The sequence below is a fragment of the Drosophila suzukii genome, chromosome 2R (genome assembly GCF_043229965.1).
Source record: "Drosophila suzukii chromosome 2R, CBGP_Dsuzu_IsoJpt1.0, whole genome shotgun sequence".
NCBI classification, from domain to species: Eukaryota; Metazoa; Arthropoda; class Insecta; order Diptera; family Drosophilidae; genus Drosophila; species Drosophila suzukii.
Window position 1 is genome coordinate 18,826,654 of NC_092081.1, and position 26,595 is coordinate 18,853,248.

A 26,595-nucleotide genomic window follows, 5' to 3' on the forward strand; every position below is an offset into this window, starting at 1 on the left:
TTTTTAATGTGTGCTTCCACCTTCGGCTCCCAATTGGATTAAATGTTTTTCGGGCGGAATGACATCCTTGGGCGGGAACCGAACTTTTGGGTATTCTGTTGTCGGGCTATTAACACCTTGGCTTATTGTTAATTAAGACCGCTTGCTAACTGATATAATCCTTTATGGAAGCCGTACCTTTGGGGGAAACTTGATTTGTCAACTCGGTTAATTACTGGTTTCGAGGGCTACTGCTAAGACATTAATGGCATTAATTAACTGATGGCTTTAGGGCTCAGCCAATTCAGACACTCAACGGTTGTCGGATTGGGATACAAACTCAGTCGTAGGACTAAAATTGATGGCATTTAAGCCGAGGCAATGGGCTAATTAGGGCTGATTAAATGGGCTGGATGGAAGTGACTAAAGCGGACTTAAAGTCACGGCTTAGTGGAGGAAATATATAATGCTTTTACAAGCACTTTTTAATTTCCCCTGGTAAACCCCTGACCAAACCTTGGCTTTTCCTTCGCTAAATCTCAGCTTAAATACTTACATATTCCATTTACATGTTTTCGTCTGTTTTACCAAAATCTCCCCCTTACTGTTTTCCCGGGTTTTCCCCCGACAACTCGACGGTAAGAAAATATGACAAGCACAAAGTGCTCCAGACCATGAGTTGAGCAAAAACAGAATGTCATAAAAATACACACTTGCGCCATGTGTACATATCTATAGGAAAGTGTATGTACATTTAATCCGGGAGCAGGGGCAGCAATAAGACAGGTTCCATATCCATAAGCCAGATGCCGGGATAATGGAGGCAAAAGACGCGTCAGAGCAGACAGAATAAAATCACATTTTCGCAGCCAAAGCATTTATGATCCATTATGCTCTTAACTAACGACTCTGGCTTTTGTTTTCCCCCATAAAAAATAGCACAGAATATAATAGGGAAAAATACGGGCATTGCACACAAGGTCACAAAAATGATATAAAGATATTTGAGGGTATTTTATCATCTGATGATAATGATTTAATTAGGTCTTTTGTTTTATTCGCAGCAATCATATGCATTTAAGTACACCTACATATAGATGTGTTTTTAAGCAACATATAAAATCAGAAATGCCTTAAAAGTTATATAAAGCTTGCAAGTATTAAAATAGAACCAGACCATAAGCCAATGAAAATATTTTTTAAGAATTTACTCAAAGGAGCACCTAGATACAGATGTATTTTAAGGAAGCCACATGCAGAACACATTTAAAGCTTCAATAAAGTTTACAAGTATTAAAGAACGGATAACTGGAGTATTTCAAATATAGCCCGACCTCGACCTCAGACCGACATACCAATGAGAATATGCGAACGGTGGTTTATTGAAGATGTCAAGCATTCCGGTCGGAATATTTGTCAGAGGGCATTGTGGGCAAAATAAATAAAATAAAAAAGAATAAAATAAAATGGCTCGGATGCAACGCATATGTATTTGATCAAATTGCAGTCACTTGTCCGCACGGGTGTGTGGGTTTATTGTTGACACATTTTTAAGATGTACCCAGAAACATGAATATCAAATATGAATGCCATGGCATGGCACTAGAGAAAGTACAAAACACGTCGTGGAGGTGAAAGTTGAGAGGGCCGGGGAACTGTGGACTGGGAACTATGAAGATGATGATGATACGAGCACTGATGCATCTGTGGGTGTGACACTTGAGAACAAAAAACGCTTAAGTGGTTCAATGTCTATAGAGCCACCCATCAACCCATCCACAGACCCATCCACCCACGTTGACGTTGATTGTTGAGCGATAAGAGCGTTGCCCTAATGACACTTTTCTCTGGGAAAGGGGATGTCCTTCAGCTGATGTCCTCATAATCGGCTGAGTGGAGGACGTTAATGCATCAGATTATGGAGACTATATATCCTTCCAACTCCCACATAGCCCGTTTATCTTTAATTCATGGAAGCATATACCGCACTCAATCGCATTAATCATTTAATTGTGACCGCAAAAGCCCTACCATATTAACAATCAATTAATGCTATTCGAATAGGGTTTTTTTATCCCGGCACCATATGTTATTAATATCATTTAATCCGTTTTGAACAAAAGTAAATCAGTGAAAGCTCTGCTATTGATTTAATAAAGCTGCCGATGAAAAAATATGGGTTTTTACCAACTGAATTAAATAATAGATTATGTATGCTCATGGAAATTAGTTAATTTTATGTCAACTACCAAGTAGATTTGAAGCTCTTCAATTTATTCAGACCATGTCACAGAATAATTCAAGTGTTATGGCCGCTAATTGTCCATTTGGCCGCCGGTTCAATGGGCTTACCAAATACCAATTGCCAGTGACAAAACCCGTCAAAACCATTTTATGCCCCATTTAATAAACGATTACAAAAAGTCAAAAGAGGGGAAAATAAAACCAAAGCCGGATTGAATAAATGACCAACAATAAATGAAGTATTTGCAAAAAAAAAACACGTTTATAATCGGTTGTAGAGGGGTAACTAGCTGTTACAATTTCCGCTAAACAATGGGAATTAGAAGTGCATAGTCAGTTGCTCACAACTATGCAAATATTTCGGTATTAATGACGTGCATTTTTGCTGATTTTAATTAAATCACTAATTACGCGAATACAAGTTTGCATTTATGAGGCCACCGCAGTGTTAATTCCGCTCAAAATAGTTGAAAATAATTAAATTGAACTTTATATTTTCACCAGGTCCAGTATATATATATGTAGTGCTATCATTTATATATCAAATAAATAATTGATGTCGAAAATTTTGCAATTTCATGTTGTTTTCCACATCAAAGAATATAAAGCCGCCACACATGGCACGCATTTTCAGTTAATGAAATTAGCATTAGGTAGATAATTATGTTGGCCAGGTTGTTTTGTTTTAATTTTTTTTGTATTGAACTAGGTAACCTATGCCGGATAAATCGACTGTTTCCATCAGTCAACGTTTTTCAACCCCCCTCACAAAACAGTTCGCTCGAAACGCGCTTAGCAATTTAAAATTCAAGTATATAGATTGAAATCGATTTTCCTACTTAGCCACCATGTTTATCCGCGGTGATGTGCCGCGTAATACCCGGGGCAGAATCCCCCAGATACCCAGCTCCATGACTCCCTATGTGGCGGCAGTGAAGCGTGGACCCTACACGATGACGCAGCCGGTGTACAATAGCCCCAATCCCAACCTGGTGGGCTTGGATGGCCAGGTGGAGGAGGCCAGGCCCAGGCACACCTTCAATGTGAAGAAGGAGCAGCTGGCCAATAACTATCGCCATCACCAGCGACTGATTCCCGTGCCCACCTCAAGGAGGGGAATGCCCAAGACCCGATCCCACAAGGTGATGAATGAGCAGAGGGAACTGTACCTCCAGCACCGCGCTCGATTGTCCAACGTCAAGGGCAAGGTCAACACCCATCTGCCGCCCCCAAAGGTCCAGATCGAGGGCAATGGCATGGAGCTGTCCTACATGGAGATGCTCACTGCTCTCTACAAGAAGAGCAATAATACCCTACGCACCTTTACCAAATCCCCGGAGAAATTGGCAGCTGGAAGATGGCGCAATGCCAACTTGGCCAGGGAAAAGGAGCGCCGCCAGCTGGAGAAGAACAAGGAGTTCCACAAGGGCGGCGAGCTCTTCGATCCGCAGGCGGGTAAATCCAAGAAGAACAAGCCCAAATCCTCGGGATCCTTCAGCTGCGAGATTCCCCTTCATGTGCTCCATCGCTACGAGAAATTGATGGACCAATGCGATGTGGGCATGCTCTGCAAGCTGCTGCGCCCGCAGATCTATCTGGATTTGGAGGTGCGGGAGGCCCGCATCCAGGGCAGGCTGACCATCCAGCTCTTCACCGAGGCCTGTCCCCAGGTGGTGCTGGAGTTCATGAAGATCTGCACCCAGAACAAGAGCAACTCCATTATGTTCACCCGAGCTGTGGCCCCCATCTGGATGGAGGGACGTCTGGCCATGGACAAGAACAATGACTCCGAAGTGACCAACATAGAGCACGACTTCGAGGTGCTCAACCATGGCGTGGATGCCGGCATCCTATCCTTCCCCAGTCGCTATGTCAGGGCAAGCTCCCGGAAAGCGGTCAACTTCACCATCAGCTTCAAGCCGCTGTCCATTTTGAACGGCAGGAGGATCGCCTTCGGGAAGGTTTGCAAGGGGATGCAGCTGCTGGAGAAGATTCAGGGAGCCTGTGGACACCTGCCCATGGGCCACAACATGATCGAGCTGACGGATTGCGGAATGCTTTAAGAAAGTCATAAATTCGCCGTTGATGGTTGGGATCTACCACTGATTCGCCCGAGAAAAGAATTCCCTATCAAAGGAATATTAGAAATCCTAAAAATAAATTAACTTGTTACACCAATAAAATCTGTAAGCTGCCGTCTAAAATAACAGTTTTTTACTGAGACAACTTGCGAACCTAAAATTTTTAATAATCCTTAATTTTATTAAATAAGATGCAAGATAGGTAATAAAAGGAAAAATAATTTTTGTTGATTCCTAGAACTTTAAATAGCAAAGATATGACTATTTCAAATTCTCGGAAGACACGTTTACCCTTTTAAATGTAGAGGATGGGTTGACGTTGGGTATAAACAATATATCTCCATTGTTTTTTTCTCTTTTAAAATACATATAATTTAAATTTCGTAATAGTGCATTAGCAAAAAAATAAAACAAATCGCAATACCTTCTTTAATACTGTCACTTCAAAATAGGGCTCACCCTTGTCAGGACTGAATATATATTTCAGTTTCAAATTTGTATCAGTTGAAGCAACTTCTAAGATCTTATATTTTTTAAAATTCAGTAAGTTGAATAGAATTTTTTCCCTAAAATTTTACTATTAACCGAATAAGTATTAGATAATCCTCGATATGATTGTGGTTCATGACGGATTGAATAGCCCACGGCTGCAGGGTGGTCAGGAGGTTACTGAGGAGAATCAGTCGCCGTTTCCGGATAAATATTTTATGCGTAATACCCGGGTGCTTCGAGTCTCGAAGGCCCAAATCCAGAATGTGCCCATGGAGGTCCTTGAAGCGGCTCAACAGGAGCTGGTCAACATCGTTAGCTTGGATGGCAACTTACTGCGCGAAGTTCCCAAGGATCTTCACTTGCTCGGGGAACATCTCAACCAGTTAAACCTGACCAAGAACCAGATATCCTACATACCCACCAACATCTCGCAGTACTCCAAGCTGTCGATCCTCAACCTTTCTAGTAATCTCTTGAGCGATCTGCCCATGGAACTGGGTGGTCTTCAGTTGCTCCGTGAACTGGATATCTCCCACAATAGGTTCCATCACCTGCCCAGTTGCATCTACGAACTGGAGAAACTTGAATCCCTGTCGGCCCACGACAACCAGATCAAGGGCATCGATGCCAGCGAGTTGGGACTCGGTGGCCTGCGGGAACTGCATAGTCTGGATCTGAAGAACAATGATATCAATCTAGTGCCGCCAGTTCTGGGAAAGATGAACAAGCTCAAGAACCTGGAGCTGTGGGGCAATCCCTTCCGCCAGCCGCGTCATCAGATCCTGTCGATGGGAACTCCCGCGGTGCTGAGCTACCTGCGAACTCGCATTCCCATATAAATCAGACAATGTTTACTGTGTTTTAATCAAATTCCAAAGTACTCTCAAATAAATGGACACTCTTATCTTTATACCTCCAAATGCAAACTATAGTTTCGAAATTGCATAATTTTATAGAAAGTTAAGCGTATAAAACTCATTTAAAGGTTGGATAGTTGACTGGTTTTATTTTTGTCACATAAAAATAGAAGCAAAGTAATGGTTCAGCTTACATTTAAATTTGTAATTTCAATATTTTTGTAATGCTGGAATATACTTCCTCCGGAATTATTGAACACTGGTTTCCATTTAAAACCCATTTTGAACTAGCAAGCTAAACTTTATGTGTCAGGTTACCCTGAGTCTTTCGGTAAAACCAGTAATACCCCTTATTAACTTTTAAGAACTCGAAAAGATGTCAAAAAGTTCCCGATATTCCACAGTAGAAAATGTGCGTAAATCGACGAAACCAACAAACCAACCAATTCCCAAGAAGGCGGCGCCGTAAGTATCTTAATATCTCAAAAACAGTGTTGTAAATAAACCTATTTATTTCTGGACCTCCACAGTCGCCATAGATCCTATGATGGGGATGCGTTCGTGAACCTCTTTGGTCATCGCGGAGCTCGTGATATCATGATATTGGATAATCATGGAGTTCCCCTCCGATCCACTGCCAGTCAGAGACGCACTTTTCAATATGTCACAAATCTGAAACCCCTTCTTTTTATGGCCCGTAATGTGGTCAGGGATTTAGATCCCTCGAATGACATAACATTTATGAGAATTCGCTCTAATATTGGCGAAATACACATGACTCTGGGCGTGGAATTTATTTTGATTATTGTGCAAAAGCTACGAAAACTCAGAAGAAGCCTGACAACATAAAATATAGTTCGCTATTACTGTGCGTGTGCAAAACCTAATTGAACTGTACTCATCGTTACACTAAAAATTAAATTCAATGCAATTATGGCAAATGAGGTCCGAATTGTTTTCGGGGGAAATTTTTGGGGAAAGCCCAGCGAAAGCAGAGCCAACTAATCCGTTTATGCAGCGATTGCAAGTCCGGAAAATGCACCAAAGCGGCAATTAGTACGGCATTCGGAAATGTCGGTTGATTTTTGGGCGCTTCACAGGGGTTTTGAATTCGACGACCTCTCAATTGGTTCCACCGCACTCATTAATCTTCCCTGGCCTTTGGCTTTTGGCTCTTTGGCAGCCGCGATGCAGCTTCATTAAAACCCAATCACGCCGGCTGTCAGTCCGGCGAAAATATCCAACTACTCGCTGAACGGCAACCGATTGCGGAAAAAATTAAAAGATAATGGCAATTACACACCGCACGTCTCACGACGTGCCTTACGGAAAATTGCTGGTTCTTGATTCGGTTGGCTTTATTCATTTATATCCACAATGCATACAATTATTTGCCACGAAAATACAAGACTTGAATTTCTTTTGTTGAATATATTTGCAAAATAGAACATTGCAGAAAATATTTTTGATAACAGTAATAAAAAGACCGAGTTTATTTAAAAAACAGATAATATTTTTTAGGAAAATTGATGGGCTTTCTATAATAACAACATTTATATTCCTAAACATATTATTTAAAAGGTTATTCAAATACAATACTCCACAGAAGTCAAGTGTTTTTATTTTTAATTTATATCAAAGGGTGTCTAAAAGTATGCAATACTATTTTTGCAATTCGTACGCCCAGTTTAAAAGGTTATTTCTTGAAAAATAACAAGAAGTCACAAGTGTTTTAATTCTTAATATATAGCAAAGGTGTCTAAAAGTATGCATTACTTTATTTAAAATTCGTATGCCCAATCAACTTATTCATTTTTATTGCATACTTTTAGACATTAACATAAGTGATTTCTGCGGCAACGAATTCAAAATCATTTCCAATGACAATATCATAACGCATTTGATGAATATATTTAGCTATTCCCAATCAATATATTTATACACACCCAATCTGATTTGGTTTGCTCGACCAATTTACAAAATAAAAGTCACATTTTCCCACGGGGCTGAAAATGGCAAAGTCAGACAATGAAACTGGGTTTGCTTTTGTGCCTATTGTTTGGCAAATAATTCGGCATTGTTTTAGTTTCAAATTGCGCGTATTTATTCAACCTGTTGTTGGCACAGGGACGATGGCATTTGTCCAGGGGCTTAACGTATGTATTTTGCCGCCATTTAAGCTCTTGGGATACATGTGTTTCATTGTTTGTTCCCGGGTGTTTCATTATTCAATGTGGTGCAAATATTTATGGTTTGTCTGTCACCGAATGCCAAATACTAAATTCTAAATCCGCTAAACGAAAAAATGGCAAATGCGACCGCGCAAACAAGGCTTATGAATAGGTTTTATGGGGCAGGGATTATGCCATCAGATTACGGATCGTGTTGAAAGGCCGCATTCATCAGTTGGCCAAAAGGAGTTCAAGGAGTCGATTGCGAAATCGGTCGACGTGATTAAGTGACCAAACTGCAGAGCATTCGACACATGTTGACATTTAATTTATTCGATTCGATCGGAGGGTCGAATGCTGCATTTCAGCATACGGAATGCATTGACTTTCAATGAATATTCGAGAGTTATTATTAATGTAAAACGGAGGGAATTTACATGGCAGCCACTCCGTTGAAGTGTGAGCGACTGCGACTGCGACAGCCGTTTTAATTACCAGTCGTATATTTAAAGAGTTCTTCGATTTAAGTCAGCGAATATCACTCAGTAGTCAGGGGAAAATCCTCCATTTGCCTAAGGGACGTAAAACCAAATAATTCCCCGTCTGGCACGCGATGAATCGTGAAATTGCGTACAGGCGAACATAATTCCAGAAAGGTTAAGGGCCTTTCGGCCAGACGTCGACATCACTCGAATACTATCAAAAAGTCCTTCGGGCAGATGAAAGGATTTTCACCACCAAAAATGGAAACCTAACTGCTGTTTATCTCTGGGCCAGCCAAAGCCGATTACAAACTGTATTTATAAATGGTGCGCACACAAAGAGAACTGTTTGTAATTATGGCAAATAATTATGAACAATACACGGTGGGCTGTAATAATTCCATAATGCCCAAATGAAGCCTTAGACACATGAATGTTGCAGATGGTTGAATAAATGATCTGTTAAGTGGACTCCATCGGGGGTTTCCCCCCCCCCCCCCCCCCCACTTGGGTACCCTGAATTCCATGTCCTTGTTTGCCATGACTAATGGTCTTCCCTTTTGCCGCATTTTGCGGACATTCATCTTGCCAGCCAATCCAACAAACCAACAATCCAACATGTGCTGCCCTTAATTAGTGCCATTTGAGCCCTTTTCGGGCGGGATTAAAAATGATGCCAAGTGCAGCAAATGAGGTAGCATTTATGGAGAGCCAGCTCATCACCGGGATTTCGAATTTCGGCATTTAATAAATTAAATGCATATATGGTTTGACACTGATTGGCTCACTTGTCCCATTTGTCAGGCGGAATCAAATCAATCCGAAAGCGTTATGAACTGTGCACTGTGCAATATTTATTGAATGCATAAATTTAAGAATAATAATTCACAGCGCAGCGTTGCCCATAGCAATTTAAAAAAAAAATTATTTATATTGACAGCAGCTGGACCGCAGGAATAAAACTATTTGCATTGTTTCTGGGGGGGAAAGTGTAGGAGCCCCATTGTTCTCCGCCAAACAAAAGACCACCGGCTTTAAGGAATTTTTCACTTTAATTACTTTCCAATTACGCCACAATTAAACAAGGTCCTTGAGTCCTGAGTCCTTGGCTCTTGTCGAATGAGTAAGGGGATATAACCAATCAAAACCAGCGAATTCATCATTAGGAGGTCCCCGAGCAAAAGAGATCTGAAGTGCAGAATGCAATCTGCCGACTTAATTAATGAAAACACATGTCGGGGGGTATTAATATCATAAGGCTCTATAGAAAAGAAAACGCGGTGAGAGGAAAACTGACTTCCGATTCACACATTAATTAACTTTAACTTTCGGTTGTCGGAGCCATAATCCGGCAAAGGAAGTTCGGTATTAAAAAAACGCCAAAGGGAAGGCTTTAATTGCATGCAGTGGCTTAAACAGAAAAACATCCTGGTCCAAATGGGCTGTACATTTCCACCTGCCGCCAAAGGCTCGGAAAAGTAAACCAGTGGAAACTCTGCTTATTTCATACTTGAAAACTAACATGAGTCCTATCCCCGGAGCCAAAAGATAACTTTGTACATTGTGTTTTCGTTGCGGTTGACGATTTTCCTAGCTTCCAGCATTTTCCTTAGAAACTGCAACCTCACATCGCAGTGGAAAATGTTGAATAATTACATCAGGAGTATAATTTAAGCCGGCTTGTTAGTTAGGGAAAATGTCTGTTCGAGTTGGACTCATTACATGTATTGGAAAGTTGTAGTGAAATGTGTGTAAGAGCATGTAAATCGAAAGCTGTTAAAATGATTTAATTGAACTTGAGGCTTGCTTAAATGCTTTGTCTAAGTAACGAGAAAGCGGTATTCAAATAAATTTATAATAATGTAAGTCAGCAGCTTATAAAATTATTTAATTGAACTTGACTCTTGTCTAACTAATGGGAAAACTAAAGAGATATTGAAATATATTAAAATATATGGAATATTTAATCAAAGGAAGCTTTGCAATTAGCGAATTGGATTTTTTATGAAAAAAGGTGTGAATAAAAAGGACATTTCCGTATTTAATAGTTATCCTATTAGTAGAAAGGTTTATTTTAAAATGGTATATTTTATTACCCTTGTTTCGGTAAAGTTCCCATGACACTACTAACCGTTTTGAGACCCCTGCCACCTTCCCATTAACACAAAAAGTCTAAATTCCCACTTGAAGCCCGAAAATGTTGCTGCTAATTTCTTTAGAGGGTCGCACATGCATTGCAATTTCTTGGCAAGTTCGGCAAAATTTTTTTTAGGGGGTAGGTGAATGGGGTTCCTTTATTTTTGGGGGGCGAATACTTCATAACAAGTTTGATGCAACTTTTAAAACATTTACGCCATTTTCACGTGTACGTGACCACGCATGGCAAACGCAAAAGTTGTACCCGGGAATACCCAAAAACACACACCGAAAACACACCCAAAAACACACCCAAAACACACACATTCGGTGTGTGTTCTTAGGGGATTCACTTTATGGCTGCGGGGAGCTCTTTAATTGCAGCCAAGCGGGTGATTATTTTGGCAAGTTTTTTAGCTTTCACGGCAATGCCGAAAAGCTTTGCGAGTGCGAATGGAAATTACAAATGCCTTGCACGTATTTATTAAATTCCGTTTGCACCGTTTCAACTTGAAAACTTTCGTATCCGCCCTAAATACGTGCATGTTACTTGTTTTTTTTATTTTGAATGGGATAACGGCCTTTTGCACAAAAGCCTTTTTCATCTGCATGCCAATCAAAACTGTATTACCCATGCCAGCTAAATATTTGGCTCATCACTGCATCAATAATATAAAATGCTACGGATTTTTGCACGCTTCAGGCAGTCAGTCAAATTTTGGACATATAACCCCATTATAAAGAGGTAATGAGATTTAATTCGGTTGCCTGGAAATGCGCCACAAAAGAAGTGCCTAAAACAAGTTTCAATTTGCATATTGAACAGTCTGGAAATTACCAATTTAAATAGTGTTTCTACAAATATTAAATTTGCTATATAAGTACTTCAATTTTAAACAGTAATACGGCAAAAAGTTGCTTAAGTAGCTACAATTTATTCATGTTTAACAAACTCTTCTCGCTGCTGGCAACATCTTGACTTGATTCTATCATATAAATTATTTCTTAAAAGTAAATACAGCTTGTCACAAACAGAGTGACGTACTCATTTCATAATTAATTTGTTTTTTCTTCTGTTGATTACGCATACGACATGTTGGCCGGATGGCAGACGAAACTCAAGTTTGGCAAGACATCTGCTTGATATTAATTAACGCATCTCCAGGTGTCTGAACTCAATCAATGGGAAATTTGTTAAGCGAAACCATTTGACAATGTCGAGCAATTTGTAAAATCTGTGGCCTTAACTAGTCAATTTGGACCAGCTCTTTGGGCTAAGCACACACACACACACACATTCCCGGCCAGAATCCACTTCTGGCCACAATCTCGTAGCCCAAGCACTTGCCATGTTCCCCAAACTGGTGGGCGTTGCTGGGGCCGTGGGCGTGGCAATCAGTCAACGGGGCATTTTGTCAAACGAAATCAGCTTCGAGCCATGTGTGTGAAGTGAGTGGCCTCAAAGAAAGTCTTATAAATAAGCCAGAAGAGCAGAAAAAAGTGGATACTTTCCCAGCAAATTTGCATGTGAAATGCTGCCATGCACACACACTTTTTGGCATGTCGGCATTGGCTGGAGACCAGGACCTCAGTTGGAGCAACTTTTCCAGGACCGCAGTGTAAATGTGCATGAAATGCATCGTCAGGATGGGTCCTCTTCTTTTTATACCCGTTACTCGTAGAGTAAAAGGGTATACTAGATTCGTCGGAAAGTATGTAACAGGCAGAAGGAAGCGTTTCCGACCCCACAAAGTATATATATTCTTGATCAGGATCACTAGCCGAGTCGATCTAGCCATGTCCGTCTGTCCGTCTGTCCGTCTGTCTGTCCGTCCGGATGAACGCTGAGATCTCGGAAACTATAGGAGCTAGGCTATTGAGATTTGGCGTGCAGATTCCTGAGCTTCTTACGCAGCGCAAGTTTGTTTCGGCACAGTGCCACGCCCACTCTAACGCCCACAAACCGCCCAAAACTGTGGCTCCTACAGTTTTGATGCTAGAATAAAAATTTTAACTGAAATGTATTGTTCTCATCAATACCTATCGATTGACCCAAAAAAAAGTTTGCCACGCCCACTTTAACGCCCACAAACCGCGAAAACCTGTGACGCCCACAATTTTCATGCTAGATAAAAAATTTTAACTGAAATGTATTGGTCTCGTCGATACCTATCGATTGATCCAAAAAAAATTTGCCACGCCCACTCTAACGCCCATATCGCTTAAATCTGTATACCGCCGGTAGGTGGCGCATTTTAATCTCGCTTTGCTGCTTGCATATCTCCATATAGCTGAGTAACGGGTATCTGATAGTCGAGGTACTCGACTATAGCGTTCTTCCTTGTTTTTTTTGTTACTCTGACTGGCTTTACGGTTTCGTGCATTAACACGCACGCACAGAGGGCCAAAACACTGGGCCAACACACACTGGCGCACACACACGCGTCCTTTGGGAGGACAAAACGCACTGTGAATGTGGAATTGGTGTCCTTTCCCTCTCTTTTTGGAACCACTTCCGGCGGCCCCGCATCCTGCGTCCGTTCTGGTCCTTGCCGCTCTGCCGTTCTGCTCCTGTGGCACTGTTTTTTATGCCCAGCCATTTGGGGGTGTCCCTTTTTCGGGTCTGCGTCTGGGTCCCTTTTTTGGGGGTGCATACACTGAGCGAAAACGCTGCTCACTCAACAAAAATTATCCAAATTTCAGGAATAATGCACAGATATTTTTGAAAGAATTATATTTGCCTCGGTTCATATATTCTTAAATGAAGCATAGGCTATAGGTAATTTCTCAATTGCCTTTTAGCCTGAGAATAAATAAATAAATAAAATTAAATATTATTATTATTACTATCGTATAATATCTTGTAATTAAAACTCTAAGCTAATAGAGGTTTGATTTCTTAAATATATTTTGGGCCAATGTTTTTCAGTGTATTTATTATTTTCTTATTTTTTTATTTTCTCTTAATCCACTATAAATTTATTATAGATTGTATTTCATATATTACACTAAGAACAGCACTTAAATTTAAAACATGTTATACAAAATATATGTATAACATTGTAAATCCGATATTCATATATGCAAATGTTAAAGCAATAAAAGCAAAACTCTTTGCCTTAGTTAAATATTTATTAAAATTTATAATAAGTCGTAGCTAAGAGAAAAAAAGTTAACGAAATATAGATTTTTTTTAAATTCCTTGTAAATGGTATAATATCGTGTTTAAAATATGAAATCGTTTTGAGACCATAAAGAAAAACTCGATACGTTTTACAAAAAATCACTCATATGTAAATAAAAAACAATCCAAATTAATTTGATGTTCACAGAATTAATTGAAATTTATTTATTTAGTGCGTAATTGCAAAAAAACGAATATAATTACCTGTAAAAATTTTACAAACTAAATTTCTCAGTGCATTGCACAACCTGAAATTGCTGCGTATTTCTTAGCCATTTGGCAGTTGGCAAAAAGCGTTCGAACCTCGATCCTGGAGTGCGTTGCGAGTTGTTATTTTCATCCTGGCCAAATCCAGTGCCAAGTAACTGCAATAACTTTGCGCTGCGGATTAGGGCGGATGCACAATGGCCGTTGATTGGGGGCGACTGCAGATGCATTTGAGCTGCATGCAGCATTTGCTGCGGTGGCGCCTAATGATATGCAATAGTTCGCCACTAATGGCAGTTACTTGAGTGTAAATTCAAAAGCGGATTGCGGCTCTCTAATCCGGCAGCTAAATTATTTATTCAGCATTTGTCTTTGGCAAATGTCATCGAATTGGGTTTCATGGATTCGTCCGTATTTCTCCCTGCCGAAAGTTCCCAAAAACTTCGCATGGAAATTTCGTTTATTTTAATGGCATTGCCCCATGAACCGGGTTGATTCCAGTTACCATTTACCAGTTACCAGTGGGATCTGCCGTTTATTGCCATTTTCGTTGTGCATTTTAAAACAATTACGCGGTTTTGCATTTGCGTCTGGCTTCGGTATCCTTTTTTCATCAGGACCTTTTCTACTTTGTCTCTCCGCTGGGTTTTCGGTCCTGTTTCGGTTCTGCAGTTGCAACTCTCCGATTACGCCAGACTTAACAATGCGAGGAATTAAGCGAATTTCCCCTTTTCATTACTTGGAAATTGAAATTGGTTTTTTAGCCGAAGCGCACACACATGACGGCGGGTCACCACTCACTAACCAGATCCTAATTGATTCAGCCAAAGTTGGGGATTTATAGCCACCATCGCCTGCTGAGCGTTTTGTTTAATGAAAAACCCGAATCGGTACGTCGCAACCTGAAGTTCTGGGCCACACATTAGCGTACTAAATCGGGAAAGAGGGGCCTTTGGGATCGGGATGGGATGAGCTTAATGTTTTGCCATTGCCTTTCGGTTATATATCATGCGGTGATTTGTGGACTTAGCATAAAACCAAGCGGCCCGGCGACATCCCGACTCTCTGGCGACTTTGGACGGGCCACGATAAATCAAGGCGCAGATCTGGGAGCTCGGGGATATACTATATATGGTATGGTATGGTATATGGTATGCGTGGCGAAACTTAATAAGAGATGCGACAACAAACAAATGATACAGATAGACACAAAGACAGACGGCGACAGTTGGGAAGGGAAAACTCTTTAAACTGATGCCACTGCACAGGGAATTTTTCCACCGCTCTAAAGACGGATTGCCAAAGAGAGATATCAACGTAACTCCAAAGGGCTCCCTCAGTATTTTGATTTATCGTGGTGGGGGATGGTATGGAATCCCCCCTCCCAGACGCATCCAATTATACTGTTAACTTTCATTATGTCACTGTGCTATTTGGGGGCGAACGGAAGTGCCGCCATATTGGGCCATTGTTGGGCCATTGTCTATGCAGAGCTTAGAGCACTCGGAGTGACAACGACAACTCTGCGGTTTTGCTGGCAGGACTACTCATCCTGTCATCCTGCGCCTCATCCCAATCTCCCCCGACGACTCCGCCTGATAAATCGGCAACGCGGCTTCCCTTTCACATGCCTTGACTTCATTATGGCGTAACAAATCGTCCGCATTTTGCATTCCTCGCTGCGGAAACGGAAATGGAACGGAAGGCATCTCCGAAAGAAACGGCGCACTGGGCCTTTGTGGTCGGACGACGGATTGGTCACAGGACTTAAAGATAATACCCACCCATTTTTGTCACATGTCTAGTACAGGATAGCAAATTAAGTCAACATTGTCTTGGGGTCCTTATTGTGCCAAGAAATTTATACACACTATTTAGAGGTGCACACCTTTAACAGTGGCTTTAACTACAAGTTTATTATAATTATTGGATTTCTATTTCTCATGGCTTAATATTGCTTATTAAAGTGCCTAAAAGTATGCAGTATAAGATAATACCTTCTTTTGGAATAAAAATAAATTGTTGCATACTTTTAGACACCTTTAAAATTAATTTCAACTACCAACTTAATGTAATTCATAGGTTAAATTTCTCCTGATTTAAGATCAAGATACTAAATATATAAAGGTGCGATAAAATTTGTTAAAAAAAGCCCTTGGGGTGTCTGTTCTTTTAGAATGAAAACATATTGTTGCATACTCTTACACAGCTTTATAAATGAGTTGCAATTTTATAAAATGCTATTCCTCTTAGTTTTGAAAAAGGACTCCGTCTCATGCCATTTTCGATTCCCCTTCCAGCTCTGCCATGGATCTAAAGTCTGGCTCTCTCCTGGTAGCGCCCGCCGTGAAGAACTCCAGTTGCTCACACCCGCGCTACTCGGGCCACAACTTCATCGCCCACATAGGCATTGCGGAGACGATCGAGGCGGTGCTGATTCTGGTCCTGACACTGGGCGTCATCGGGGCCAACTGCCTGGTCATCTTCGTCATCAACAATCGCCGCTATGCGGCCTACATACACCAACAGGTGAGATGCGGATGAGTCACCGGCTAACCCAACCTTAACCCCCTTGTACATCTTGTTTATATCCCCCCGCCGTAGCCCCGCTATCTGCTCACCTCGCTGGCTCTGAATGACCTGACAATTGGTCTGTTAATTACACCATTCGGTCTAATGCCGGCATTGTTCCACTGCTGGCCGTACGGAGAGATCTTCTGTCAGATACAGGTGAGTGGTTCTGGAGGGGGTCAGGAGTGGTTCTGGGGTGGGTCAACAGGTTGGGCGGATATGCGATAATTTGTTGGAGAACGACGGTTTCCCGTTTGTGTCTGTTTTGCCATTGCGGTCAATTAACTCTCTTCACAATGCCCGGTAATTAAAGGACATAAGCGACGGAGATGGCAACGGGGTATTCCGATTAACCGTCGGAACAATGTGTAATGCTAATGTTAACATGGTCAAGTGTGCGCAGGATTAAGTGGTGAACCAGCTGGGTTCAGATGCAAAAGGTGTGATAAGTAGACAGTTATCACTGCCATGTGGTTAATTAACTAATGTTTGGAGAGAAAAGTGATTAGGTACACTTAATGTATATTAATATTGATAACATATATTTTAAAGCCAATCAACAGAAAATTACATTAAAAGGTTCTTCTAGTAGCTCACAGCTTCTGCTTGTATCAGGTGGGATATCTCTAAAACAGTTTTCCATTCAATTACGTGAAAGTGCTCATTTCTTTAGTAGATTATTGGTGAATCAGCAGAGTTCAGATGCAGCAAATGTGATAAGTAGTAGACTGTTTTCACTGACATATGCTTAATTAGCTAATGTTTAGAGAGAAACATGATATACGTATCAAGGCAATAGAAAGTTACATTAAAGGGTTCTTCTAGTTCTACTTCTATAAGATGGGATATCTCTAAAGATGCAGACTGTGTAATAAGTAAACTGTTATCACTGCCATATGATTAATTAACTAAGGTTCAGAGAGAAACATTATTATATTTAATATAAACAAGTATATATATCTTATTATCAGTTAATAGAAAATAATATCAAATTAAATTTTATTCCTTTTAAACTATATTTTTCTAGTACCCCACAGCTTCTGCTTCTATCAGGGGCATCTCTAACATAGTTTTCCCATAAAATAAAAATTGTTATTGCCTTTCGTAGATTATTGATAAAACATACACGCATTCCCCGCATAACTCACTGGTATTCAACACATATTGACGATTAATAATCTTCGTATTAGCTGTTCTATTCCGACTCCGGAAAAAATTCCATTACAAGTTTTTCATTTCGCCTCTGCGGGGCAGAAAAGTTTTTCACGAAAAAAAAACCCATAATGCAAATAATAAACTTCTAAACTAGCACTAACGCATTTTCCGAATTTTCCGCATTTTTCAGGCTCTGCTGCGCGGCGCGCTTTCCCAGCAGAGCGCCGTCATCCTGGTTTGCATGGCCGTCGACAGATATATGTGTGCCCTGCATCCGCGGCGCTACTACCAGCACTCCAGCAAGAAGGTGAGATATATCTCCTGATATCATATAATGCTTTTTCGGTTTCCGCGGATAAGGCACGCTCTCCGAAGATCCCTATCTCATTATACTTATGCCCGCGCAAGGACGATAAACAATGCGTTGGCGTAATTACAAGAAATCACGCGCCAATAAAAATCGTCTATAACAATGGGAAAACTACACAATATTGTCCACGAGCCAATTACGCAAGCATAAATAAGGATAATGGGCTTTAAGCTGCTTGACAGTCATTAAACAAGCAAAAAAATAAGACCAGAAAAATGGGTGGGGCAGTGGCAAAGAGCAAGTGCAAAACAAAGCATCGTGAAGAATGAAAAAGCAAAGTTGGCAAAAACCAACAAAAAATACCAGAGCCAAGTCGTATAGACATTCGAAAAGTGTATAAAATAGGGATAAAAAAAAAGGGGAGGAAAAAGTTGGCCTAGAGATTTTTTACGCGCAATGACTTCGGCGAAAGGGCGACGACCACAGCAAAGTCCTTTTCCAGGACGAGGGCAGGCAAATGAAGCGGCACCTCCCACGGAAACCGCAAGCAGGGCCAAGGAGCAGGGAGCCAGGAGCAACAAACGAGCCACCAACTCTATTTCCCCCTTCCGATCCCATTCCCATTCCCTATCCCAATCCCAATCCCCGGCCACGTAATTTATGGCTCCCGGACAGTAAACAAAACGAGAGCCAGGCGGCCAGGAGTCGGCTAAGGACACCGAAGAGCGAATGTCCTTGCCCCAAATGAGCGCCAAACTACAGAGAATCGAAAGTTATCCATGATTTATTGATACAAAGTACAAGGATTATTGACCATTTTTAGTTTAGAAACGTTAAACTACTTTTAACCTTAGTAAATCAACAAAATCTATACAGTTTTAAATATATCTTTGGTATAAAGTATTATGAATATGATTTTTAAAAATAATTTAACATACATCAGTTGTTTTTTTCGTTCTTCTGCTTTTTAATGTTTCACAAATAAGTGGTATCGTTAAGTAAGCTTTATCACAATTAAGTAAAATTGAATATTTAGGCAATATCAAAAAGGGAATACAATAAATTTACACATTTAATTTTTAGTATAAACATATGGCACTTTAAATATATTTTTTAAAAGGTTTTCATTAGGGAAATTATAGCCACCCTTAAATTTAACAAGAATACATTTTTTTTATTATTTTAGTTACATTAGTTTTATAAACAAGTGGTACTGTTAAATAAATGTTTCAACTATTAAATAACCCCCCTAACAAATATAGACAACACAAAATATTTACAGATTTCATCTTTTGTATACAAAAATGGCAAACAAATTTATCACTACGTGATATTACACATTTTTCTCCAACATTTTCTTCAATTAAATTAAATCCTTTGAAAAATAAAGCAAGGCATCCAAAACCACTCGAAATGTAATCAACGTATTTTCCGCTCGGATTAAGTCCCAATTTTCTTGTTGGCCTGTAGTTTTTTGAAAAAGTCGTAACTTAAACTAATAAAAGAAAACACAATCAGGCCGAAAATAAAACAATGGGTAAACCGAGAAACACCAATAGTGGAAAATAAATTTACATAAAATTGTGGCGCTGTTTTTATGCTTTGAGAATCGACGCCCTTTCGGTATTTTTTCACCCCGCCATCTGGCCCACAAAATGGGGCCAGTGGGCCAAATTGGCACAGTGCCACGCCTTCATTTGTAAAAATGGTGTGCGCACTGTCGAAAATTAATAAATGGATGCTGAATGTGGAATGCTTTGGATGCAAGAAAAACCAATGCTCCGCGGAACTTGGTAATGGCATCGGGAACTTTTGACTTTCGTTTTCGCTCACTTTTAAAAGTGCCATAAATTCAAATGCAGTCTTGAAAAATTCATCTTGACTTATGATTATTTTTTGCGCAATGACAAGAAGTTAATAAATTATGCAAGTTATTATATGAACTAAACTTTTGACTTCCTTACCAATCCAATTTATATTCAATTTTTTGTAATGCCCATATAAATATGAAAACCTCTACGGAAAACTTCTGCATTGCAGCTTTATAAAATATTTACATTTCAGAAAATATTTTCCTACTGTTTGGCCTCTCTGACTGTTGGTTGTTGTTCCTGGTAAAAGTTTTAAATATAATAGCGCAAATTAAATTAATCACAGCCATGGTCCATTTCAAAGAGACACAGACAAAAGTTGTGTCTCCGCTTTTTTCTGCCAGGACTTTCTGGCACTTTGGATGGGAGCATTCTCGTTTTTTGCAGGTGGACATGACTGAATTCCCCTGCATTTCGCCCGTCAGAGTGCTGCATTTAGTAACTCAGTCAGTCAGTTACGATTGTGGCAGCACTTTTCCATTTTCCAAAGAGCGGAAGTATCGCTTTCCCTCTGCGGTCGACACCCTTCACCCAGTCATTTCAGCATAATCAAAAGTTTGTAATTCCATTTTTGGCCTTTTTTGGCAACCGTTGTTGATTGTCAGATGAAAGGTGCAGTGCAAGCAAATGGAATCTTTCCAAATTAGAGAGTTTGAAGTCCAAGAACTGCTTGCAAAGTTTACTAATTTAATATTCAAAATGTAACCAGTATTGAAAAATAGGAAGGAACAATAGAAATCAAAGTATGTTATGATTATGACAGCTTTTTGTTTGGTTAAGGAAACCCGAATATCTGTAAAATATGTACCTCGTTGAAAGTAAAGAGACCATTCCAAACTTATGAAAAACAATCTATCTGGCTACTTCCAACATTTAAGGCTTTATGACACCATTTTATATACTTAATTATTAAATCATATTTAGGTTGCCATGATTTTTAAAATAAATCGGATCAGTTAGTCAAATACTAAGCAGTACCATAAATCCTCTACTAATTTAGTTTAAAAATTTTTTAAATTTCCCGATATGGAAAAAAGAAAGCGTAGTAAATATGAAAAATAAAATAAGAACAGCTTACCAGTTGCTTAAGATTACTACCACTATAAAGTTTACAACCACCATTACCTTTTATACCTCGATTTCCCATTGCCCCTAATTGATATCCATAGAATTGCAGTGGAAACGTGCTTATAAGCTCTCCTTTACTAATAAATCAAGCCACACCTGTCGGAAATGGGACCCACTAATTGTGTATTCATTTTACAGGGCTGTGTGGCCATACTGAGCTTAACCTGGATTATCAGCCTGACGGTGTTTGGCTTTCTGGTGCTGCCCAAAGGTGAGCACATGCCTCGTGATTAGCCTGCCATATCAATATGCCCTCGAACATGTCAAACTATAAGATACTTTATACGCTGTACAACACAGGTTACTACTTCAACAATACGGGTCTAATGGCCTGCGAGCCCTTCTACAGCAAGCCCTCGTACAGGATATTGTCGACGTGCGCCCTCTACTTTCCCACGACGATGGTGCTGATGTACTGCTACGGCTCCAGCTTTCACATGAGCCGCTTCCGGCTGAACGATCCGACCATGCCCCTAACAGCCGCCGCCCATCATCCACATCCCCATCCACATCCCACCGCCGCCCAGCAGCTCCAGATGCATCAGCATCAGCTGCATCAACACCACCAGCAGCAGCAACACCATCAGCAGCAGGCGGGGATGCACTCTCACCTCTACCATGGCCACTCGCACCACCCAGGACACCCCGCCAGCCATCCCAGTCATCCCAGCCATCCCAGCCACCCACATCATCCAGGACACCCAGGACATCCCCACCATCATCTGGGCCATCTCAGCATGGCCATGAGCATGGGACTGGCCGGCATGCCGAACATGACAAACAAGATTACCAAAAAGGTGAGTTGGCCAGGTGGTCAGGTGGCCAGGTGGTCAGGTGGCCAGGTGGTTTCCATTCCCGCTCCCAGGCTCCAAAACGGTTTGTTCAAGCGAGCGAGTTGGGGATTTAGTTAGCAGTAAATAGAATTTGCTTCGGCAAACAAATTGTTAAAGCTATCAGTATGCATCGCTTAAGCCCAAAAAGACTAAACAACATATGCAGTATTTGCCATGGATATTCTACAGTTTTCATATATTGGTTCGAGCTTATTAAATTAAATTCCAAAAGTTCAACTAAAAGTTTTTTCATTTAAAAAGGGCTAGGAATAGAAAAGTTACTTTCGGTAGTTTTCTTATTTGAAAATGATTTATGATATAAATTTGGGTTTTCAAGAGCTTAATATTCAAGAAGTTACATTAATTGCGTTTCATTTAATTTGCAGTAGCTTAAAATGGTAACTGAAAGCAAACTTGTTAGAGCAAGATTATAAGGAGTGTGAATAAATATCCATCTATACTATTATTTAACTGAAATAAACATGATGATCTCTAGTGGTGATTAATAACTTTTACCAATTTAAATATTATATCTTATAAGGCATTATCAAGGTCATTTAATGTTTAAAATAAGTATTAATCTTTTTAAATTGATTTACTATATTTAAGCTTATAAATAAATCGAAGCAAATTAAATTGTAACCATTGAAAAACACTTTTCAAACATTTCCCCAGATTGTTCCCATCCAGGAGAAGAACTCAAGCGGATCCACCTCACGTTCCATGGCTGCCATTTCGCTGGGTTTCATAGTAATGGTCACTCCGTGGACGATCCAGGAGATAGTCACTGCCTGCACGGGATCCAAGGCAAGTGTCTATAAACCATTGTCCACTACCCTTTGGATTAATGTTTAGTCCGCTTTTCGTGGCGTACAACGCGGCGCATACGTAATGCGCGCACGTCTGGCTCATCAGTTGTGATTTTGTGACATTTCGTGATATTTCTATCTATCTCTGTACACAGCTACCGCCTTTTCTCGATTTCCTGGTCACCTGGACGGCGCTGAGCAATAGTTTGTGGAACCCCTTCATGTACTGGCTGCTGAACTCCGACTTCCGCCGACTGAGTCGACAACTGATGCCGAACAAAGTGAGTTTTTCTCCTATTTTTGGGGTTAATTTACAGCGTATCTGATCTGGAGCGATGTTCACTGTCTGTTTCAGCAGCAAATCTGTCATAAGCTCTGATTGATTGATTCGCTTATCCCTATTTCAAACGCCCCAAAAGCCCAGTCCTCCCTGAATATGACTCCCAAATATGGCTACTTCACCCAAGTGCAGAATGTGCAGCTCGCATATTTTCATGTTGCACAATGCAAACTTTGCAAGAACACAAAAACAGCTACTCTTTTGAACACCAAAAACCCACACCATAAATCCCCAAAACCAAAGGTGTAAGCTGTAGGAAGCTGGCAGACTGGCTCCGGCAAAGTAAACAATCAACAGACACAGCAAAGTGATTTTGAATTATGAAAGAGCAAATCCAAAGCGGCATTTACAACCCCAAGTATACCCATCGGCCCATAGTAAACCCCATGCTCTACACCATGCCAAAAATCCCTGATTCTATTTTGGGTAAGCCCAGTCAAGTTGCATGATTTACTTCCGGCGAGAACTGGGGGTCAGTCTGTGGAATATTTATGGCCCAACCTTGTGCTCTGCCAGAATAAATGCGAATTTAAAATCCTTATTAATTTTTGTGCGAGTCGAAATTTATGATGGTCTCCTCTTTTGCCCTCTCCACTGCCATTTCAGTGTTTCCCCCACGAGGATACGCCCGAGCACAAATCAGGCTGTTGTCACATCAATGCTAACGATTTCGAAATCACAACGCTTCCGATTCCCCCGGAACCGCCATCATCCCGACCTCCAGGAGGAGGAGGAGGAGGTTCATCCAGCGGCGGAGGAGGAGGTAATGGGACAGCCAGCTCTGGCGTTGGAGGAGTGGCCAGTTCGATTGGTGGCTCCGTCCTAGGGATTTGCGCCCGCTCGAGGGCCAACAGTTTGAGTCGCAGTGCCTCCCAGTACATCCGGGGCACTGGTATCGGCATCCATGGCCACCAGGAGGCCTTCTCCACCACGCGACCCGACATCGAGGGCCTGTCCGAGAAGTACTGGGGCGAGATCCTGGAGAGAACCGTCAGCTCGGGCAACCTGAGTGCCATGCAGAAGAACCTGCCGCCCCACCTGCCCTACACCCACCACCTGGTCCACCAGCTCCACCAGCCGCAGCAGCACCATCAGCAGACCACCTCCTTCAGCAAGGCCAGCGATCTCCAGTTGAATCTGAATCTCAGCCAGGCGGCCACCGCCGCCGAACTGGGCAAGTTCTCCAACTCGGAGCCCAAACTGTGCGAGCACCTCTTCCACCACGATGTCAACTGCGCCAAGAGCAAGGCCGCCAATGGTGGAGCTCTGGATGGCGGGGAGTCCTCCGGCAAGCTCTCCTGCGGGCGCAGCATTCCGGACATCTAGTACGCCGAGGACGTGATCTTGGCCAAGAACCAACTGCTGGCCAGGCAGGCCAAGTGCTCGCACCATCCGCTGCACCAGCAGGCCAGGATTAGGAGTCATCCGCACACGGGCAGTTTGAGATTTAGCCGGATTCGCGCCGCCTGCCACAGTCCTCCGCCGGAGAAATCAGGATTTCCGATGGCAGAGTACCGGAAGTAGGTTACAAGGTAACCAGGAGCTAGGGTTCCCCAGGATGTAATCACGAGAAGTTTAGGGAGTGAGATCAAAATCGAGCGAGTATTTATAAGATTCCTTAGGTGTATGTGCGTGTGAGTGTCTATATAATATCGCATGATCAAACCATAATATGTGTGTTGTCTATTAGTCTTAAGAACTAGAAGATCATATGGGGGCAAGTCGGGTTTTCAGTTTCACAGAAGTCTCAGTACAGCGGAATAGGTTGTAAGAAGTATTTTGAGTTTACCTATCACAATAGAATTTTCCCTGAATTTTAGAAATTCGGAATCAATCTCTAAAAGTTAAAAACTTAAAAAAGGTTTTTCTTCAACTCAAAATGCTAAAATTTTGGCAAATTCCTTTTTTCAGTGTAGAAATGATTTATTAATGGGGTTCAGCTAATCCTTAACATCATCACATAACAAAAGCAAGTTTGTTTAAAAGTAAAAACTTAAAAATCTGTGAAAGTGATAGCCTGCAAAGATCCAATAAATTATCTTTAAGACATCCAAATCTCATTAGCTGAACTGCTCCCCTTTCTACTTTGAGCGTTGGCCTTCAGTATAGTAAGTCACTTCCCTAGGGACTACTTGTAAAACTACGCCCCTCCAATCGAAAAGTTAAGCATACGTTAACCATAGTAAGTGTTCATTCAATGTTTGTGATACCCTGAGTTTCCCAACCAAAAAATACATATAAATTAATCGTAACTGTTGTGTGTTTGTGCATCGGCTAAATTAGACATAGAATATGTATGGTAAATGGTTTTGGCCAACTTGGTTGGCTTCTTCTGTGCCCTCAGAAGCCCAGGAGCATAAGAAAACAAAGAGATATCAGACTTTCCTCTCAGATCCCGCTCGAAATTCGTAACTCCCCCTTCTGCCCCATTCTTTACCACTTAAGAATTAAGGATCTACATATGTAGTATCTCTGATATTGGCGGACCTTAAAGCGTTGTGGTTAATCATAGTTCTAGTTCCATAGCTCAAGTCGTATACCAAATTACTCACTGTTCTACAAATCAAAATCAAATCCTAACTTTGTGATTGTCAAGAATTTAAGTCGGTTGGTGTGAACATTATTGTTGAATCATTTTTAATTTGTAGCTAAGTAATGTAATAGTTAAAGCAAAATAAATTTACAGTTTAAGTACGTCTAATTTTAGTTAATTTAATGCGAGATGTGTAATAAAAAGTATTATAAATAGGCAAAAAAAAAATGATTCAAATCGAAATAAATAAATATCACTAAAACGATTTGCATAAAGTTTGTTTTTCTACTGGCTCACTCAAAAGGTAATTTCAGGCCAATTACGATGGAATCGTTTAAAAGGGAAGCCAACAAATGGATCCCAAAAAGTAACAACAACAGAAAGCCCAATTACATACGAAAACACCGACAAAACTCGACCGAAGCGTTCTTAAATAAATTAAAAATTATTCAAATTTGATTTTTATTGTGCCACGAAGCCTCCACGAACTCCGAATGCCAATCCCAAGCCCACTGCCCCCAGATGACAACGAGGCTCAAATGCAAATTAATATCGCATACTGCGTTTAGATTTTCATTTGGCCACGAAGGGAGAAAAGGAAAAGAGCCAAAAAAAGACCGTCAGAAATGCAAGATAAACGAACAAGAAAAGTTTGAAAACTAATTTTCGCAAAACAATTTTCAGAAGCCGCGTTCCTCTTCCCTTTTCCCCCCTCTTTTCCCACGAGGCAATGGTTTCTTTGGCAATTTGAATCTCAAACTGAATCTGGATGTGGATTCTTTTGCGTTTCTTTCGGGCCCGAAAAATTACACGCTCCGCTGCATTTTGTAACAATAATCGCCGGTGTTTGGCGTCTGACCACGCCTACAGCGCCCCCTTTTCGTAACCCCCCTATGGAAAATTTTGGCGCAGGAATTCACACGCCCCACAACCATGAAAAGCTCCGAAAAAACTTTTCGCATGAAAGTCAACTTTTCGTTTTTCTTCCCTGATTCCCATTTGTTCGCCATCTGAGTTTTCTGTATAATTTGACGCCTGTCGGGAATTGGATTGTGCACCATTTGGTCCCGCGAATCTTTGCCCCTCCACCAGGGTTTTTGCCTAATTTGATTAACACTAATTGGGGTTCATCTAATTGCGGATGGCCAAAGTATCATGTGCCGCAATGGAACAGTTTTCAGACTTCAAATGCGATTTATGACGGAAATTAAT

General features: G+C 40.9%; 4 protein-coding genes across 5 annotated transcripts in view; all 4 read left to right on the forward strand.

Moving 5' to 3' along the window:
* LOC108010050 (D(2) dopamine receptor) overlaps positions 1-25,617 on the forward strand; it is a 45,164-nt gene extending 19,547 nt beyond the window's left edge. The window contains exons 2-9 of the mRNA XM_017074861.4: positions 16,134-16,362; positions 16,438-16,563; positions 17,750-17,866; positions 21,007-21,079; positions 21,169-21,665; positions 22,377-22,508; positions 22,666-22,791; positions 23,457-25,617. Coding sequence (XP_016930350.2) covers positions 16,141-16,362; positions 16,438-16,563; positions 17,750-17,866; positions 21,007-21,079; positions 21,169-21,665; positions 22,377-22,508; positions 22,666-22,791; positions 23,457-24,176 — 2,013 coding nt within the window. The 5' untranslated portion in view covers positions 16,134-16,140 and the 3' untranslated portion in view covers positions 24,177-25,617. The remainder of the gene's footprint in view (positions 1-16,133; positions 16,363-16,437; positions 16,564-17,749; positions 17,867-21,006; positions 21,080-21,168; positions 21,666-22,376; positions 22,509-22,665; positions 22,792-23,456) is intronic.
* LOC108010051 (uncharacterized) lies at positions 2,950-4,430 on the forward strand. The gene has a single exon (XM_017074862.4). It carries the CDS (start codon positions 3,072-3,074, stop codon positions 4,284-4,286), a length of 1,215 nt encoding a protein of 404 aa, XP_016930351.2. The 5' UTR covers positions 2,950-3,071; the 3' UTR covers positions 4,287-4,430.
* On the forward strand, positions 4,719-5,706 carry LOC108010052 (leucine-rich repeat-containing protein 40). Of its 2 annotated transcripts, none has more exons than XM_017074863.4 (2): positions 4,719-4,847; positions 4,904-5,706. In XM_017074863.4, the coding sequence occupies exon 2, from the start codon at positions 4,916-4,918 to the stop codon at positions 5,633-5,635; it is 720 nt and encodes a 239-aa protein (XP_016930352.2). In that variant the 5' UTR covers positions 4,719-4,847; positions 4,904-4,915; the 3' UTR covers positions 5,636-5,706. The 2 variants fall into 2 exon arrangements, with proteins under 2 accessions (XP_016930352.2, XP_016930353.2); XM_017074864.4 differs by having other exon boundaries at positions 4,749-4,847; positions 4,898-5,706.
* Positions 5,925-6,932, forward strand: LOC108010053 (dynein light chain roadblock-type 2). Its single transcript, XM_017074865.4, has 2 exons — positions 5,925-6,118; positions 6,184-6,932. The coding sequence occupies exons 1-2, from the start codon at positions 6,030-6,032 to the stop codon at positions 6,500-6,502; spliced, it is 408 nt and encodes a 135-aa protein (XP_016930354.2). The 5' UTR covers positions 5,925-6,029; the 3' UTR covers positions 6,503-6,932.
* Positions 25,618-26,595: the final 978 nt, after the last annotated feature.

Excerpts from the sequence above, each read along its gene's own strand:
- LOC108010053 (XM_017074865.4), top strand. The coding sequence starts at position 6,030 with ATGTCAAAAAGTTCCCGATATTCCACAGTAGAAAATGTGCGTAAATCG. Across the intron at positions 6,119-6,183 it reads ATTCCCAAGAAGGCGGCGCC|TCGCCATAGATCCTATGATG; the intron begins GTAAGTATCTTA and ends GGACCTCCACAG.
- LOC108010051 (XM_017074862.4), top strand. The coding sequence starts at position 3,072 with ATGTTTATCCGCGGTGATGTGCCGCGTAATACCCGGGGCAGAATCCCC.
- LOC108010052 (XM_017074863.4), top strand. The coding sequence starts at position 4,916 with ATGATTGTGGTTCATGACGGATTGAATAGCCCACGGCTGCAGGGTGGT.